Source organism: Acomys minous (assembly GCF_964271855.1).
Source record: "Acomys minous genome assembly, chromosome: 8".
Lineage (NCBI taxonomy): Eukaryota > Metazoa > Chordata > Mammalia > Rodentia > Muridae > Acomys > Acomys minous.
The window spans coordinates 34292301-34311320 of record NC_140489.1 but is presented as its reverse complement, the minus strand read 5'-3'; the positions used below and the strand labels follow the sequence as shown (position 1 = coordinate 34311320).

Here is a 19020-nt window from a genome sequence, read left to right as displayed (position 1 = left end):
CTTACCATTTGGTTATGGAGGCAATCTACAGCACACATGCTTACATTCAAACATAATGTAAAGACAAACTTTATCATTTTTAAGTGGCCATATGTAAGCAAAGAAGAAAGTTAAGTTTGGAAACAGAAAACGGAAGCTAGATTTTTCTTGAACACACACTACTCTTTCCAGATTTGATGTAGTAGAACTATTTTATATAGTCATAAAACAAGATCTTATTATATCCTTGAAAGCAGATCTCCCATCAGTGAATATAATTGTATCTCTAGCTAGTGACACAACTACAAATAGAAACTATTTGGGGCGACTACTTATCTTTTTTTATTTAGATCTTCATTTGATTCAGAGTCTTGCTATGTAGCCCAGTCTGACTTCAAACGCATGATCCTCCTGCCTCTAGCTCCAGGGTACCCACCTAACACATGCTCTTAACAATAAGAGCCAAATGTGAGTGTGTGTATATTATGCAATTATACTATTGACGATAATATTGGAACTTGTTATTGGAGATAGCGAGTTGTACGTGTATCAGATGTGTGGTGGTGATGGTATTCATTGAGAAGCAAAATGTTTTACATGACAGAAGGAAGGCATAAGCATGAGATCAATAAACTGATAGAAAAACCACAAAATTAGTTCTGGACGTAATCTAGAAGTATTTGAATAAATAAATGGCATATTTTATCTTTTAAATAAACAAAAATATGTTCTATCTCTGCCATTAAAAATGCTCTGAAATGATGACAAACACTGTGAAAAATTAGCCTCTCCAGCTCCACAGTCTTTGTTGGGGGGGGGGGTAAGGGAGGAGGGGCTGCTGGGTTTATACTAGCGCATGAAGTGTATAGACATCTTCCTTTGTACAAAAGCAAGGAAGCTATCAAAAGCTCTCAGGGTCGTGTCAAAAGGGCTTAGCTTCCAGCCCGCCTGTTCCCGTGGGCCAAAGTGAATTCTAACTGCAATGGATGGGGAAAAAAAATGTATGTAAGTCCTTCAGTTAAAAAAGATAGTGCTTTTAAAGCCTAGTCCCTTTGGAAGATGTTAGGGAAATTGGACGCTTTTATTTATTTTGATACCGCTTTAGACTTAGAGAAAAGTTGCAGAAATGATAGTTTCTGTATCCTCTGTTCAGCTTTTCCAAATAGTCGCATCTTACACTGCACGGCAGAATTACAGAGCAGGAGATTGCCATTGGTAAATGGTTATTAACTGGTATATGGAAAAGGCTTGAATTTGTTGAGGATTTTTTTTTGTTTGCTTTTTCTTTTACTTATTTATTGGTAGGGTGGGGTACGTGTAGAACTCAGAGGACAACTTGACAAGAGTCCGTTTTCTCTTTCCACCATGTGCGTCCCAGAGACTAAGCCCCGGTCCTCGGGCTTGGAGGCAAGTGCCTTCGTTCACTGAGCTTTCTTCATTTGTATTTTGAGGAACATGGTTTCATGCAGCCCAGGATTGCCTCGATGTCACTATGCAGCCAAGGACAACCTTGGACTCTTGACCCTCCTCCACCACCTCCAAGTGCTAGGATTACTTGGTGAGAGTTTCCACAACTAGTTTACACCGTACTAAAGACAGAACTCAGGCTCCGTGTGTGCTAGGTAAAGACTCTGCGAGGTAGAGCTACATCCATGGGTTTACTTATCTTTTCTTTGTGTCCCTCTATCTGTGACATTTCCACACGTTCTTTCATTACCTTGACGCTTTTTAATTGGTAAATTATATTCGTTGATGATTTCACACCTGCTTATAATGTATTCTGGTTAGGTTCCCCATAACCTCTCTTATTTTTTTCCCCAACCCTGTAAACCCCATTCTACCTTACAAATCTTTCTCCCATACTCATAACTTTGTTTTGTGTATGTGTGTGTGTCCCACAGAATTTAACTGGGACCCTAGGTTTGGAAAGATCCATTGGAGGCTGGTAGGCTCATCAGGCAGTACAAAACTGGATTTTATGCCATCCCCCACCCCACCCCATTCCCCACGGATCTCATTATCTGTTAGCTGCCAACAGTGCAGCAGGGGTAGAGCCCTTTCCGTCTGTAGCTGACTGCTAGGAAGGTCTGGCTTGTGTAGACCCAGGGCCTGTACACAGCTGCAATGAGTTCATGGCCTCCATGGCCATGTCCCGCTTAGAAGATGGCATGCCAGAGCCCTTCTTCCATCTTTGGTGCTAACATTCTTTTCACCCCCTCTTTCATGATGTTCCTTGAGCCTGAAGAGGGTGGCGCCAATGTTTCATCTAGGGCTAAGACCTCAACTATCCTTTGTTCTCAGCATCTTGTACCGCCATGACTCTGCATTCTTCTCTGTCCATTGGAAGCAGAGGCTTCCCTGATTGAGGCTGAGGGGAGCCTTTGTAGGCACACACAGGCATTAGGAAGGCTGTTTATGTGCTCATGTGACACTTTTGAAGCATGTGGCTGGGGGACTTTATAAATATCATTGGATGTTTGGGCTGGATATTTCCCTATATGAAGACTAAGGTATGCACACATTTTTTGACAGGAATACCACTGGCGTCACACCCTGCCCTTCTCACTGCATCACATCAGGGTGTCACTGGAGCTTGTTATGTCTGGTTACTTGTAATATCATCATATAGCTAAGGTGGTGACCATCAGTGAAGTTACTAATTTTCCTTTGGTAAAATGTAATTGAGTACATATTTTGAGTTCATGCAAATACCCTGTTTTGTATACTTTCACTCTCTATACTTTTAAAAATAACTTAATGGTTCTTGACTAACTGTGGGCTTACCTATGATTTCTCCCTATGTGTTATTCATTGGAATTCTACTCTAAGGAAGTAATACTGTCTTCTTATCCCTCTCTCCTTCTCTTCTTCCCTTCCTTTCTTCCTTCCTCCCTCCATTTCTCCCTCCCTCCCTCTCTTCCTCCCTTCATAAATCTTTCAACTTCACATTATAAAAAAAGATATTTGTGTTATTCTTTATATTACAAGCCAACCGTATTATCATTTCCTTTCTCAGCTGTTCCTAGATTCTGTCATTAAATAATCCTTCAGGTTGGTTTCTTTGTCCTTTAGACATACTTTGTCACTTTTTTTTTTTTTTAGCTCAGCCATACTTTTTGTCATCACAAGAAATTTCAGGTGTGTTCTGTGTAGTTAGTACCCAACCCTGGCACCAGTCATTTCTCCAAAGATCTCTGGCTCTTTTTACTAGGGAATACGCTTAAGAACCAGTCTCTGGGTGTGGGGTGTCCTCATTGTTTCTAGGTCCTTGCTAGATCTGAAGATGGGTAATGTTCCCCCAAAGGTCTATGTAAGCTTGGTAGGCAGGGGAATGGTATTGTGGAAGTGCCAGAGACTTTCAGGAAGTTGGCCTAGTAGCAGGGCTTTAAGTCACTGCAAATATACTTCAAAACACTGTCTGTCACAACGTTTAGTTACTGATTTAGACCTAACACATATCAAGTTGTTTCGAAGTTACTAATCCGCATACCCATGAAAACACAATTCTTAGCCAGGGCACAGCATTGCGATGCTGCTGTGGCCATCTTCAGTCCTGTGGGCACCATGTTCCAAGACAACGCAGGCTTAGGCTGGCTGTTCTCCACGTTCCTCGGTCTGGCTGGCTGTTCTCCGCGCTGCTCGGTCTGGTTATGCTGTCTGCTTGTTGTAGAGCTGGCTTCCTCGGTGTCTGCTTATTCCATCCTAGCCTTTCTAGCCTCCTGGCTAGCATTAAATATGCATCACTCTGAAACTTTCTCTTGATCCAGGCTATTCACAGTGAGTATGTTGGTCCTCCCTAAGCCCCGCTCATTCCCACATCACTGTCTTCCTCCTCCCCGTTTCTATCCACTCCTGAAGATAGCCACTCCCGGTACTTCCTTGCTTCTTGTTCTACATAAGTGCACAGATGGATGTGCGTTTCCTTACAATAAGCATGGCCTACCATCAGTAGACGCTCCGCTTAACTTTGCTGTGGTCCACTTATCGTGGATGTCATTACACATCCAGGCACAGGCATCCTCTTCACTCTTCACACAGCTGCACGGCACTTCACCGCACAGCTGTGCCAATGCCTAGCCAACCATTTTGCTATGCCTGTACCCTGAGGTTATTTCCGATATTTTAAATTCATAAATCACCTCATGCACATATATTTCTGCAGTGGGATGGACCCTTCAGGGTAAGTTTCCACAGATGGGATGGCTCCGTCAAAAGTTACACATGCAGTAGTTTTCTTAAGAAATCACCAAATCCCTCGCCCCAGAATGGTCATACCACTTTGGAATATTTGGAGTATTTGGAGCACGTCTTTCAATCCTAGAGATAGGGACCAGTTTTCCCATAGCTTCTTGAAAAATTCTGCTCATCGGATAGGCGAGAAACGGGATCTTGATTTTGTTTTGAGCTTCTTCAGTTATGAGTGCATTTGAGTATTTATTTCAATGCTTAGGGCACATTTTTATGTTGTTTATGAATCATCTTTCATGCATGTTTCTCCTTGTCCATCAAGTTCCTGTTTCTCTGTCTCTCACTCATCAGAGCTCTTTATATCCTGGGGCCACTGGCCCTTCACCTGCACCTGTTGCAGATACGTTCTCCCGGCTCGTCGGTCACCCGTTGACTCTATCGTGGGTTTGACTCTGCAAAGTTTCATGAAGTCTAATTGTTCAGTGTTTCATTTTATTGCACTTCTATTTTGAGTCAACTGGAAAACTTCTCCCGGTGTTTACGCGAAAGAGGAATCTGGAACTGCGCTGGTCTTACTTTTTTTACATTTTAATTCTCCGTCTACTTGGAGTTTGTTCTTATGCCTGGCATGAGATATTAAGCTGATTTCGTCTTCTCCCAAACAGCTCCCCTGTCGTCCCAGCATCCCTCATTAAAGAGTCTATCTCTGACACAGTAATTTTAGGTGCAACCTTCATCCTATACTGTATCCCCCCATGTAGGGGGTCTATTCATAGGCTTTCTGTTCTCTTCCAGCTGGTCTCTTTGTCCACTCACACACCACTACCACACTGTTCCACTCAGGGGCTCCCCAAAAGATTTAATGCCTGCTAGTTTCTGTTTTCAGCACAGTTTATCAGAACTTCCTTGACTACTTTCTTTTTTGAGTCAGGGCTTTATATAGCCCAGGCTGGCCCAAAGTTTGCTATGTAGTCAAGGATGATGTTGAATGCTTGATCCTCCTGTTTCTACCTCCCAAATGCTGGGATCACAGGTATGCACTACTCTGCCTGGTTTCTACTATGCTGAGGATAATCAGGGCCTTATGCACGCTATACAGCACTCTACAACAGAGATAAAACCTTGGCCCTTCTACTGCTATGGAAACCCACTTCTTTTTCCAAAGGAACATAAGTATCAGCTTATCTAACTCCACAAAGGAAGCTTGTTGATAATGTTGTTGCGCCTGGTGCAAATTAAGATGAGCATAACTGATGCCTCTGTAGTGTTGTGCCATTTTATCCAATCACAGGGCTTCGTTCCACTTGGCCTTTGTGGTTTCAATAATATTTAATTCTCTTTTCTTCATGTAGACTTTGCACATTTGCTGCTAAGGGCATTCCTAAATCTGTCCTCTTGCTGCGCTGTAAATGCAGTGATGTTTACTAACTGGTTAGTTTTTTTCTTTTGGAAGATTTATTTTTAGTTGTGTGTCTGTCTATCTGTCTGGTTGTCTGGCTGTCTATGTATGGCTATGTACACGTGAGTGCAGCTGTCGGCAAAGGTGTGTGAACATTTGGAGCTGGAGTCACAGGCAGGGGTGAGTCACCTGGTGTAGACTCTGGACACAGAACTCAGGTCCTCTACAAAAGCAGTGCATGCTTCTAACCACTGAGCCACTTCTCCGGCCCCCTAGTTTTCATTTTGTATATTCAAGATAGCTCTCTAATTGATTCTTTACAGTTTCCTAGGCATGTTGTCACATGACATGAAAACAGTCCCTCAATACAGTTAAAGACCCCACACTTGAAGTGCTCAAAAGAGAAGGGTTTCTTATTTGTGTGTGTACAATGAGGCATCTCTGAGTTGAAATCCAAGAAGAAAAACAAAATTCATGTTTTATATATGCTTCACACATATATCCTACAGGTGATCTTATGTGATGTTTTAAACACTTTTATGCATAAAATAAACTTTTGTGCTGTTGAATTTTCCACCTGTGACATCACATTGGGAATCATGAAGCTCTGGCTTCCAGAACCTCCTGTGGATCAGCAGAAGGAGGGGCTGGGAGGGAAGATGTCTCCGTTGGTGTAAATGCCTGCTGCACAAGCATAGGGGTGCAGCACCTGTGTAGCAGTGCACACCTGACACCTGACACCTGACACCTGACACCTGACCCCTGACACCTGACACCACAGTTTTGGGTAGAGGAAGCCACGCCTGGAGATAAAAGGACCCTTGGAACTCACTGGCCAGCCAGGGTAGGCAAACAGTGAGCTATCCGTCTCAAAAACTAAGGAAGGGAGGGATGGATGGAAATAGCTGATATGGAAACTCAAACTCCACATGTGTGAACACATGTGCACACGCCTACATGAGCACACACATACAGCACACACATGAAGGATAAGAGAGTAGTAACACTTATGAAGTAAGATTGGACACACTGTCCATTGTTGAAGCTGAGACAGAGTGCATCGGCTTTGTTATTCTCTCAGCCTTTGTATGTGTTTGAAATCATCCATAACAACAAAAAACAAAAAACAAAAAACAAATGTTGTTAAGTGTTCTGCGTTTCTGGTAGTTACCATGCCAGCCAAGCGAGAGCATGCACTAGAACGTGGTGAAAATAGCCAAGTGCATCCCTCCTGAAGCACTGGCCGCCACCATAGTCACAGGACTCTGGAGAGCAAATGGCCAGGCTGCTAAGGACACTGACCAAAAAGGCATCCCCTGATGGCCACCTCTGGCATCTTTCCCTGGAGGCACAAGGGCCCACAGGCCCACAACGCAAAAGTACAAGGGTCTCAAGAGTTGCAGAGGCTAAAAAGACTGTCATTTCCCCCAGAAACCCAGTGCCCAGAGTTCTATCTCCACCACCACCACCACCTCTCAGAAGACCTGCAGCCCCTTCCGTCTCTTCCTGTCACAAGGATAGCCCAAACTCACGTCATTCTCCGAGGTCCCACACAGGATACAGGATTTGCATTCTATGCACTGCCACTTGTAGGTCTTGACTGCCTCGGTCATATTCAGAGTGAACTGCAGGCAAGTTGGGTGGCCTGAAAGAAGCCAGAGCAACAGCATTAGGACAAGACCTGTCCCCGGAGCCCCAGCATCATTAATTCAAGAGACATCTTGGAGGAAAGTGTGGAGGGGTAGCACAGGCTGGGAAACAGACCAGGAGTCTGAATGGGGCTCTATTCACAGTCACTGTCATACCCCCACCAGTCATGTCAGAGAGAGGCCAAATGGAGAGATGGGTATTCACTCTCTTACCAAGTCCCATCCAGCTCCTCTTCCCCCAGAAGCCACACCCCCATAGGTGTAACAAGCAGAGCAGAAAGCTTTGATCAGGAAGCACTAAAGAGGGTGTTCCGGAGCACACAACCCAAGACAGGCTAGGGGAGGCACCAGCATTACCTCCCAAGCCCTTAGCTGAAGCCAGAACAGGACAGCTTATCAGAGCTACTTGGAGCTGGGACTGCCTGAGCATGTCAGAGGATCGCATAAGGTTTGCAGGAACAGCGCTTAGGGGTAATAGGTGTTTTGTGGTAACCATAAGTACAGGCCCCCAGTCAAGAGATGAGTGAAAGCCCAAACCCTGAACTGTCACAGGGACACAAGAAGAAAGGTTGAGGGAGGCAGGTGTTGTCAGGGAAGGCAAGAGAGTGACCATGCCAGCAAATGACCAGACCTGTCCTAAAAGAATCCATCCCTAGTTCTAGCTCTGTTCTCCATCTCAAGTGTCATGTTAGCTAAATCTATAGCCAGATAGGGAGTGGGACCCATAGATTACATAGCACTGAAGGAATGCCTGAGGCTTGACCTCCCCCCCCCCCAAAGCAGGACTCCATCACCCCCACTGGTCTGAAGAGCAACAGTTGCTAGAGAGCTGGGAGCAACAGAAAGTGCAGACCCTTTGGCCTTCTAGCTGCCAGGAAAGAGAAACTTGTATGGTGTTCCCAGGTTTCCTGGTGCTCTGACTTGGATGGGCAATGCCCACTGCTGACCACTGTAAAAAAGAACCAGCAGCTTAGCTCAGGGACCCCATTCTTCTCCAGAGCTCCCACTGCACAGAGCATCATATGGCCCCTTTCATGTGTGTATGTGGGGGGGGTTGTCCTATAAAGGGCACTGTAAACATGGCGCACTGATTAGAGTTAGCATCGCTTCCCAGATGTGCTCACAGACAGACTTCCAAGCACTGTCCCTAGCCCTCAGCAGAACCACATCCCAGCAAGACCCCATGATTCCTTTCTGAATCCTCGGAGAGCCTATCAGACCATGTTTATTTGGGTAAAGTACTGGCTAGTCCTTCAGCATAAGGACCTCCCAGATTAGGGGCTCCCTGGATCTGAACCACACTGAGGTTTGTGAGAGCGTCAACGCCGGAGTAGAAACGGCCAGTGGTAGGAGGACAGGGGAAAAAGAAGAGGCCAGAAAGAAGCCTTAAATTAAAACCCTGCACAAATAGCTCATCGATTTTCTGGAAAACATCTGAGGAGAGCATAGCCAAGCTGTTCCCTAGGCTAACCTCCCAGAGTGAAAACAGAATGGGAACAGGGGACACATTTGCATCTGTGGACTCAGTGGCATGGGCCACAGGTGCCCAGGTTATCAGACAGGACATTGTTGGAAAGGATGGAGCTGAGCTCGCGGGACGCAGCCCCACCTCAGCAAGGTGGTTTTGTCCAGTTCCCTGGCCTTGGGCCATACCCCAGCCATAAACAGGCAGCTTACATTAAAGGCTCATTAACTCAGCAACTGTTCCGTGAGCAGCTGCTAAGCTGGCTGTTACACTAGATAGAAAAGATCCGGTGTGAGCAAGAGACCCTAAGTCCTCCAAAGAGACCTCAAATGACTAAACCCACGTACATCTGTTTAATCACTATTGGGTGACTAACACCACAGAGCAAAAGCCAAGCTGGCAATGAAGACCAATGGGAGGTCCTAGGCAGAGAGGTCAAAGGAAAGCTTCCTGGGTAGGAAGGAGAGAGGGTCCCGGGTAAAGGGACCAGTGTGTGTGGGCTCTAAGCAACAAGGAGGTTTGCAAACTGGAAGAGAAAGACCAATAAACATGAGTGTAGGCTTCCTTGCAAAACTAGGGTGCAGGAGGCCACCAGAGAGACACGGAAGCCAGACTAAATAGGCACTTACAGGCCTCATTCAAGCATTTGGGCCTACAAAGCCATTGAGGGCTTCCAAGCAGAACGGAGGCCAGATGACTGCTTTTCAAGAAACATTCTTAGGCGTAGAGGACCTTGGGGCTGAGGATGTAGCTTTTGGCAGTTGCATGTGTGATAAGACAATGTAGAACTCCACAGAGGTACACGTCAAACATCCACGGATACCCATATGCCCACAAGCCTAGGGGACAACAAAATCCACACTAGGTCTGGGATCGCTATATCTGTATGTGGGTGTCTAAGATGCTCATCGCTCGGGGAAAGGCACATGGGATCACTGTCAACTCACACAAACCTGTAATTACCTCCAAATAGATAACAACATCTTCTAAAATAGGAATACGCTCATGAAATGTACATCATCAGGAAGAAGGGGAGAGAGGGAGAGAGAGAAGGCCAGGAAAGAATCTGGCAGAGAGGCTGAGGGGATGCAGGATTTTTTTTGCCAGGATTGGTTAGAGACAGGTGCGGCCAGCAGAAGCGAGGCAAGGAGGACAAGGCTCAGGTGGAAGCTTGCGAAAACAATAAATCAGGGACCCAAGTTGACTCATCCAAATAAATTTCCTCGTGTGTCTCAATGAAGGAAACAGACAAAGCACAGTGAGGCCTGCTGAGGCACACCATGGGAGCAATGTGTGGCCAGCCTAGAACAGAGGGTCCACCCTGGTCTGAGCAGTGCAAGTTGAACATCCTGCTGAGAGTTCAAAAAGACAAGTATGGGCTTGAAACAGGCACAGTGGCCCACCTTTAATCCCTGCACTTCACAGCCAGTGGCAGGCAGATCTCTCCGGGCTCCAGGCCAGCCACGGCTAGACAGAGACATTGTCTAAAAAGAAAAAAAAAGCCTTAAGATTTATTTTGCTAACTAGGCAGTAATTGAAAATAAATATAAGAATCTATAAAAGTAGGGAAAGGAGAATAAGAGGAAAAAAGAGGAAAAGAAAGAAGAGACTTTTTAAAAAATCTATTTAAAGACAGAAGAGCAAGGGGGTAGAAAGTGTGCCTATAAATCTTGGCACTGGGGAGCCTAGAGCAAGAGGGCAGTGTGTTCTAGGCCACCCTGGGCTACATAGTGAGACCCTAGTTTAAAAATAAAATAAAAACAATTGAGGAATAAAGAAGCAGTAAAATAATGAGAATAGCCAGAGAAACAAGATGCAAATCAGGCAAGTACAGGGTAACTGGGGCCAAAAGAAGAGATTTCAAACACGGGTCAGCTGTGAGACGTTGCAGGTTTGTCATTGTTCCATGAAGACCCTGAAAGAGCCAGCATTGTCTACGGCCACCCCGTCCTGCGTGTGCCCAATCTGGTCTGAATGAGGGAGTGTTGACAGATCAGCGCAAATGCTGTCCTGCTAATAATATCATTCCTCATGGTGCCATCTTCCCGAGGAAGGAAGGTCAGCACATTCCATGGCCTAGAACTCGCCTGGCAGCTGCATTGGAGCATCCACCTGGGTGGGGCTGGGGTGGGCTGTGTGGTCCACAAGTCTACAACACTGCAAACGCCAGCCAGCAGTTTAGTCTGTGTCCAAGTTCTCTCACAGGCAGGTCTAGTCTTTGACATTGCAGCATGACATTGTTGGCTACAAAGTTCACACTTAAGAACTGTGCAATTGAGTTACAAAATAATAATAACAATAACAACAACAACAAAAACAATAGCAACAGCATCTTGATAATCTCATCATGTTTTACCACTTTGTATTGGGCCGCAGCCACAGCGATCCCAGGGAGTATGTGTCCTGTCAGCCACAAGTTGAACATGTCTACAGCTTCTACACAAACCCGGTGCTGAACTCTGGAAACATTTTGAGGTGATGGCTTTAAACAAGTGAACAATGGCAAATGGGTTTTAGAAACTTCTATTAGAAATCTCTTGGGACAGGGAACCCCACAGGCTTTCTCTGTGTTCCTATTTTGAGAGGGTCATCAGCTTTCCAAAGATCCTCTGACACAGAAGAAGAGACCTCCAGCCTCTAGATAAAGCTAAAACAACCTTGGCTCCAGCGCAGAACAGAAGACACTATTCAAATGAGAGAGAAAAATGGGGGACGGGAATGTTCTTACAACTTCTTTACCAGGGAGGAAGAGGTGCAAAAAGCTTAGTAGTCATACAGACAGGCCCCAAAACTAAGTTTAAAATTAAGTTATCTGCCTGTGCCGCCAGAGCAAGTTGGCCTATCTCCCAAAACTAGAAGAAATAGTTGTCATGTAAACTTCAAGAATATGACTTCTTATCTACCATGGAAAGGATGTAGGAGTGCGCACAGTTGGGAAAAAGGAAACATTTCTAAAGAAAGCGGTGAAAGCTGGTTTCTAAAGTCTCACTGCTGGGACAGCTTTTGTCCAGAATTAATTCTCAAAGTTCACGTAAGTAGGAGAGGAGCAGCCACTGTCTTTCCAGTCCAAGTGTGGAAGAGAAGAGAGGCGTGTCACTGTAAAGAAGTTTACTGAGGTCACTTCTTACTTGATTGCTCTTCTGTTAAGGTAACCACCATCCTCAAATGTGCTAGCTTAGAAATTTAGGATTTCTCTCTATAGCTCCAGTTTTCTTAACATTTTTTTTTACAAATTTTTTTTTATTTTAGTTGTACACGAGTGTTTTTGCTGTGTGTGTGTGTGTGTGTGTGTGTGTGTGTGTGTGTGTGTGTATGTGTGTGTGTGCCCTATGTGTGTACAATGCCCTTACAGGCCAGAAAAGTGCATTAGAATCCTAAAACTGGAGTTACAGATGGTGGGGAGCCACCCAGTAGGTGCTGGGAACGAAACCTAGGTTTTCTGCAAGAACAGTAAGTTCTCTTAACCACTGAGCCATCTCTCCAGCCCTCCATCTTTCTTAAAGCAAAGAGTACCTATACTCCTGTTTAGCTCAATGCATTGGAAGTTTACTCAAGGTTCCATTGGTGCAATTGGTCAATGGGACATTTCTAAGACTCCAGTTGCCAAAAGACGTAGAAAACGTTGGTTGAGCATTTAGCTCAGGGGTAGGATGCCTGTCTAGTAAGGGCAAGAGTCAGGGTTGTCTCCAGCCCAGAAAAGGGGAAGGCAAGAGAAGGATGGAGGAAAGGAAGGATGGAGGGATGAAGGGGAAGGAGGAGGGGAGAGAGAGAGTGGGGGAAGGGAAGGAGAGGAGGAGAAACGAACAGATGGAAGAAGGAAAGAACAAGATACAGTATGCATGACTCCTTCGGCGGGATGAAGTCCTTGCTCAGAGTTCAGATCCAATGGTGAACTTTGTGTAAAAGATGCACTCCCTGTTCATAGCAATCTGCTCCCAAACTCATTCCAAATCTCCCTAGAAGTTCAAACAGGAAATGCCACCCATGTCTACCTCTTCGGGAGGCCTGACTCCTGAATGGGGCTTTCAGACAATATCGTTTGGCTACATGGGGGCTGTCTCCACAGATGGGGAGGGGAAAGAAGCCAGGGCAGAATGGCAGACAAGGGAAGACAGACCACAGAGATGCGCCACAGGCTTTTCATGACACCACAGTCTGTACAACTCAGTAGAGAAGGAAAGGTGGGCATCCGAAAGCAGTGACCACTGCCTTGCTACTCGAAGGGCACATCTCCTGTCTGCACAGAACATGTGCGCCTGGGTGGTGAGCATATTCAACGCACAACAATGGGCTTAAATGGGATATAAATAAGAAGGCACATATATAAAACTCCCGGGGGAAAAAAAACCAGAGTTGGTTTCATATCCACACACCCCTGATTGTATTCTCATGCACCACTGTCCCCGCACCTGGACACTTCTACCTTCTTAGGGTAAATGACACTAAGTTCACCTCGCTGAATAAGCTCACATTCTGATTAAGGCTTAGAAGCCAATCCATGACCCCAACTAGTCAACGTCATGCAGCAGACATTCCATGCAGTGAAATCCAGCACACTTCCAACCAAGCCTGGGCAGAAATAAACACACAAGCTGCTGGGATGTCTTTCTTGCATTATGCTCTCTATTAAAAGGCTTTTTTATTTCATTGTTGCCAATATTTAATTTGGACTTGGCTAAGCCACATCACCGATTAAATTAAGGGTCTAGGGGGTAGATTATTTTGTGAGGTATGTTCTGAAAACAGTAAAAAAAAAAAAGATACAAAGAAGTGTGAGGCTAGCAGGCTTTATTATTTATTCATTGTGAAGTTATAAGCATCTAATTATATTTTATTACCTTATTTGTCAATGTTGAGCTTTTAAAAACTGATTTCTCAGGAAAGGCGAACCTGGGTATCCAAGGCTTTCATAAAGATACATGTAAAACTCAAACTGTGTTCCCTGGTTTGCTGTTTAGTTTATAGAAATTATATGAAATGCACAGCATCGCTTCACCTGAAACACTATCGAAAGTGAGTTTCCGTGTGCAGTCATAAGAAAGTAATCCGGAGGCTGGGGAGATGGCATGTCAGGTCCAGTGCTTGCCGAGCAAGCCTGAGGACCTGGGTTCAAGCTCCTGCACCCCCCTAGAATAAATACAAACCCAGTCAAGGTGTACATGCCTGAAATCCCAGGGCCAGGGACACACTGACAGAATAACGTCTGGAGCCCTCTGGCCAGTCTAGGCGAATTGGTGGAAACTGATAAAGACCTTCAGTGTCGGCTTATGGCCTCCACATGTGCACGTGTACACACACACACACACACACACACACACACACACACACACACACACACACGAAATAACACGGCTCAATTTTTAAACAGCTCTCCATGTTCATATACACCAAAATTATAATATTTACATGTTGAAAATAGATACAAAGTCTTAATGAAAGAATTTATGTATAGAATACCAAACCTGAATCAAAATGCTAAGTCATTTGAGAAAAGAATGTAACTCGATAGCCTTGGAAACAGAACTCACTCAATAAAATCCACTCATTCTCCTATTCTCTCTTCCTGCCTCAATCCCTCCCATGCCACCTTGACATCCAGCCTACCAGACAGGAGGGAAGTAGGTTCGAGTCTTTACTTTTAATCTATAAAAGGCAAACCACTTCTGTGCAACCAAGACACCAGGCTCTTGTTGTGCCAGGACACAGAGATGAAGTGTTTGCCTAACATGTGCTAGGGCCCGGCTTCCATATCCCTGAGCCACACACACAATGGTCCATTTGTTGTGCACGGTGCTGGGAGAGAGTCAGTCATTTTTCTTCAAGGTCTGGTCACCCATAGGTTGAGTGTGCACGTGTAGACAGCACATGTAGGGTTGTGAAGGTAGGAGGGGCACGTGCTGGGGGCCTGGTGGGCTGGGCAAGGAAAGTCAGGGACAGATGTGATCAAAATACATCATATGAAGTTGTCAGAAGATAAATACAAACGCTGTGTTAAAGAGCCCAACCCCTTTACATAAATATTACGACAGATATGCTCATGAATACTTTCTTCTTGTGGATTAATTCTCAAGCCCTCCTGTTAATCTTTTGTAGCGGTCCACAGGCTCACCCCTGTGTGCCCCAGATTTTACTTTCACTGCTTAAGACACCTGCAAATTGATGACTGCAATGGAATGGCACTCTGGGGGCACCTGAATGGCTCCCTTTTTTTCCCCTCACCATTTTTCATGTACTTCAAAGAAGACAAAGACGAGAAAGAGAGTGGAGAGGACAAAGACCAAACAAACAGAACTGCATTAAAAATAAATGACGGTGTGAGCCGTGGCTGCCTTTTGCTTGGGTAAAACACCTCACTGTGCAGCAACTTCAGCTTGTCTTAGAGGTCAGCTAATCCTCGCCCTCAAGCTGGCAAGCCATACGGCACCCAGGCATCACGTGACACCGAAGCCAGAGGGTCTGTTGCACCAATTGCTACTATAAATACCATACCTAGCACACTTGCGCAAGAGCATTAGGGGCACTCCTGATGGGCTTGGCGGCTCATAGCTCATGGAGCTGTTCCCAAATGGCCTGAGAAGCTCCCTGTTTTCACAGCCACATATGGCTCAAGATGGAGGCTCCTAGAAATGGTTCTACACATGTCTATAAACCCAAGGGCACTGTGGTTGGTTCTCTTAGAGTGAAATGATGGGATGGGAAAGCCTTGACCTGAATTTATGTGACTTACTTGAGTTATCCAATTTAGGGCCAAGGCACAGAGCTCAAAAATCATCCAGTCACATTAAAGATTCCACTGTTCCTAATTAGTCATATATAATATTTGAGTGTCAAAGACAACCTGTCTGTCTGTCTATCTCTTCTTTGTTGGCTGTTATTGGATAAATTCATGTGACAACAGTCTTCTAGGTACTGAGGACATAACAGTGAGATAAAACAAGATCCTACCTCATGAAACATCTGTTGCAATCGCAGAAATGTGGCAACAGTCAAATCTTTTCAGACATGTCATTTTGTCTCTCTGGGCATCATTTTTCCGATATATTAAGTCATTGGGATTGGAATGTGTGGGCCACAAATCCGTGGCTCACCCTATGCTACCCATATATGATAAATTTAGAGATAACTATTGATCCCCAAATTACCTATCTGTTTGGAGAAGAAAAAACAAGGATTCTAGAGTTTGTTGGGTACAACACACACACACACACACACACACACACAAAGTGAAAAGAGGACATTAAAACAGCCAATAAGTTCTACCGGAATCCACAGTGAGAAACCCAGTCTTATCCCAACACCAAATGGAACCATGACAAAAAGCAACAGAAGCTAAAATGCACTAGACATCTAAGCCACTTCCCATCGCCCCACTCATTCCATGAGGTAAGCAGGACCTGCAACTATGAGCTCACGAGGTTTTGCAGGCAGACAGAAGTCTTAGCTAAGGTTCTTTCTTTGGGGAGTTTTAGACCTTGGTTGAGGTAGCAGTGGGTGACAGGAAGATACTGCCAGCCAGGGAATGAGAAAAGGATGACATCAATAGGAGAGACTTAGCTCATTCGTCCTTTAAATTCTTCACTAGAATTGTAAGTTGCTGGCTACCATCTGCCAGAGTGATGTGTGCCCCTAGCCGTGTGTGGATGGGCCCCATCCTGAATCTTCATTCAGAGCCTACCATAAATCTCAGATGCAAATCTTGGATACTTGTTGTGCATTTCGAGTCTCCCTAGGTATCAGGAGCATCCAGCCATTGGCCCGGGCTAAAGACCCTAGGGTTTCCTAGGAATGTGAGCCCAAAGAAGAAATTAACTGCTATGCTTCCTGATATCCCAAGTAGACCCTGGAGGGCTGATGTCTGTAATTAATGAGTCACTGATGGGAAAGAGTGATTACCCATGATCCTCTAGTCGGGATGAATTCATGGGTGGTTTAAGTTCTTGAGCTGCCTGAGGAGTCTGGGTAGTACTTCTGGTTTTCCTATAGAAGATATTTGTGGTAGGAAAGACGGACAGGCGATCACAGAGGGCCTGGGAATAGAGATGGTTTGTATTTGCTTCAGAACTTTGTTTTATATTTTTAAAGTAATTTTGCTCTGATTTTAGGGTTCTGGCTTTGTAATCTATTTCATTGTGATTAGTCTCAGAAGGGGGGCCGACTTCATTTCATTTGACCAAATCCAATGAGCATCTTCTCTAGGACAAGAACTGCACTTGAGGCTCAAGTTTTCAAACTGAATGAGACATGAATCCTGTCTTAGAGAGCTCAGATTAGCAGGTGTAGAAGGTAGCCTCGAGCCTTCTAACAGCCAGTCTCACCCTCAGCCAGCATCCACAGCCTTGTGTCATTCTCTCTCTTTCAGGATGGGCTGCACTTCATAGTGCACGTCTAACAAGCAGACTACGACACTGGTGGCCGCTAACACTTCTAACATTATGTTATAAGGGACACTCTCTCACAGCCTCCTATGCTTTTTTTTAACTCTATGGGAGATTACTTCTATGTACAGAGATGCCCTGTGGTAAGGTCCATATGGCAGTGAAGGAAGACACATGGGTTCAGTACAACATCTGAATCCTGCCAAAGACATGTAGGTGGGCTTAGAATAGATGCTCTCCTCACTGAGCCTTCAGATGAGAACACCGCCATGCCTGACTACTTGACTGTGACCTTAGGATGGAACTTGGACCAAAGACATCCAGCTGAACACCCCTCCCTCCACTAGGTTCCTGCCCACAGAAACGAGGAGATCCTAAGAGTTTATTAGCTTAAACTGTTCTAGACTTGTTATATAGCTCCTGTTATGGAGCAGCAGGTAACTAACTATTCTAGGAAGAGAGACACTTTTTAAAATGAATATAGTACAACATGGCTAAGTGTTATAAGAAAAAAAGGGCATCAAATTATGTTGTGGAGTCTCAAGGAAAGCCAGTAAGAGTGGGTAACATTTGATCTGGGCCTTGAAGGATAAGTAGGAATTGCCTAAGTAAAATTTTAAAAAAAGGAAAAAAAAAAAGAGGAAAGGACTATACAAGGGAAATTAAATGGCAGGAAGTGGTAGGAACAAGGTCCATTCAGCCAAAGCAGGGTAGCCAAGGAAGAAACAGGCAGGGGAAATGGCAGCCAGAGATAGAAGGAAACCTATGCAAACATGAGGGGACGGTTCTACTGTGAGTCCGGGGATCCTAGCATGGGTCTGTAAGCCATGGATTCATTTTCCTGCAGCCATGCATTTGTGGATGTGACTCTAAGTGGTGAGGGAAAGAGTAGACACTGTGGGGTGATCAAGGAAAGGGGCCGCTTGCACTACCCAGTCAATGAATGTTGGGCACACACAGTGTTCTGGGCCCAATAACAGACAAAAATCTGATCTTTTTATGAGATGCTATTCTAGCAGGATCCTAAGTGGAAGGAAGGCTTGCTCATACCAGGAATAAAGATAAAAATGTCACCAAAGTTTCTAAGTTGGGCCACAGAGTAGAAAACAGGCCTATTAGCTGAGCTGGAGATGGAAGGCACATGGACTATAGTTGTGCAGTGCACCGGGGCATTTTGTCGATGACAGAGCCGTTATACCAAGTTGGTCCTGCTAGATGACATGATCAGTGACGTGACAGCCATCTTAGTTTAGCACTACGACATTTTCACAACCATAAAATCTCCTAGTGATGCACTTCTCAAAACAACCCCCCCACACACACTATCACTAAGTGTCACATGAGTGCCTAATTTATGCAGGCTTCATTTATGCACATTGCATTCACGGGGCATTTGGAAGAGACGTCTCAGAATCAGAGAGAGAATGTGACTCTGCTTTCAGGCAAGAAGACCAGACTGGGGGATGTAAATTTATGAAATTTGGGTGGCAGAGGAGGCCTTGGGACATGGAGAGATAGCTAGACGATGACCACAGGGCAAAAAAAAAAATTGTAAGAACTAATTGGAATGGGAGGTAGGAAAAGGCTGGGGGCTAAGACACTTAAAAGTGCAAAGAACAGAACTCACTGGGAAAAATGAAGCTAGTGTGATGAGAAAAGAGAAACAAAAGAGATGAATAGCTGGGTGTGGTGGCACACACCTTTACTCCTAGTATGCAGGAGGCAGAGGCAAGCACATCTCTTAAGTTCAAGGCCAGCCTGGTCTACAGAGAAGAGAGAGAGAGAGAGAGAGAGAGAGAGAGAGAGAGAGAGAGAGAGAGAGAGAGAGAGAGAGAGAAAATATGCCTGAATGCATGATGGCAATCAAGGAAGGGGAAAGAGAGCACCGCAATCAGGTGGGCAATGAGGCAAAATAAGGCCTGAAGAGCATTTTGCAGACACGTGTTCTCGTCCCTCTTGGGATGA

At 45.0% G+C, this 19020-nt stretch overlaps 1 protein-coding gene across 1 annotated transcript in view; it reads right to left on the bottom strand.

The window, feature by feature from the left end:
- Positions 1-19020, bottom strand: part of DPF3 (double PHD fingers 3) — a 277263-nt gene that overhangs the window by 7046 nt on the left and 251197 nt on the right. Inside the window, exon 9 of the mRNA XM_084792130.1 lies at positions 7099-7211. Coding sequence (XP_084648256.1) covers positions 7099-7211 — 113 coding nt within the window. The remainder of the gene's footprint in view (positions 1-7098; positions 7212-19020) is intronic.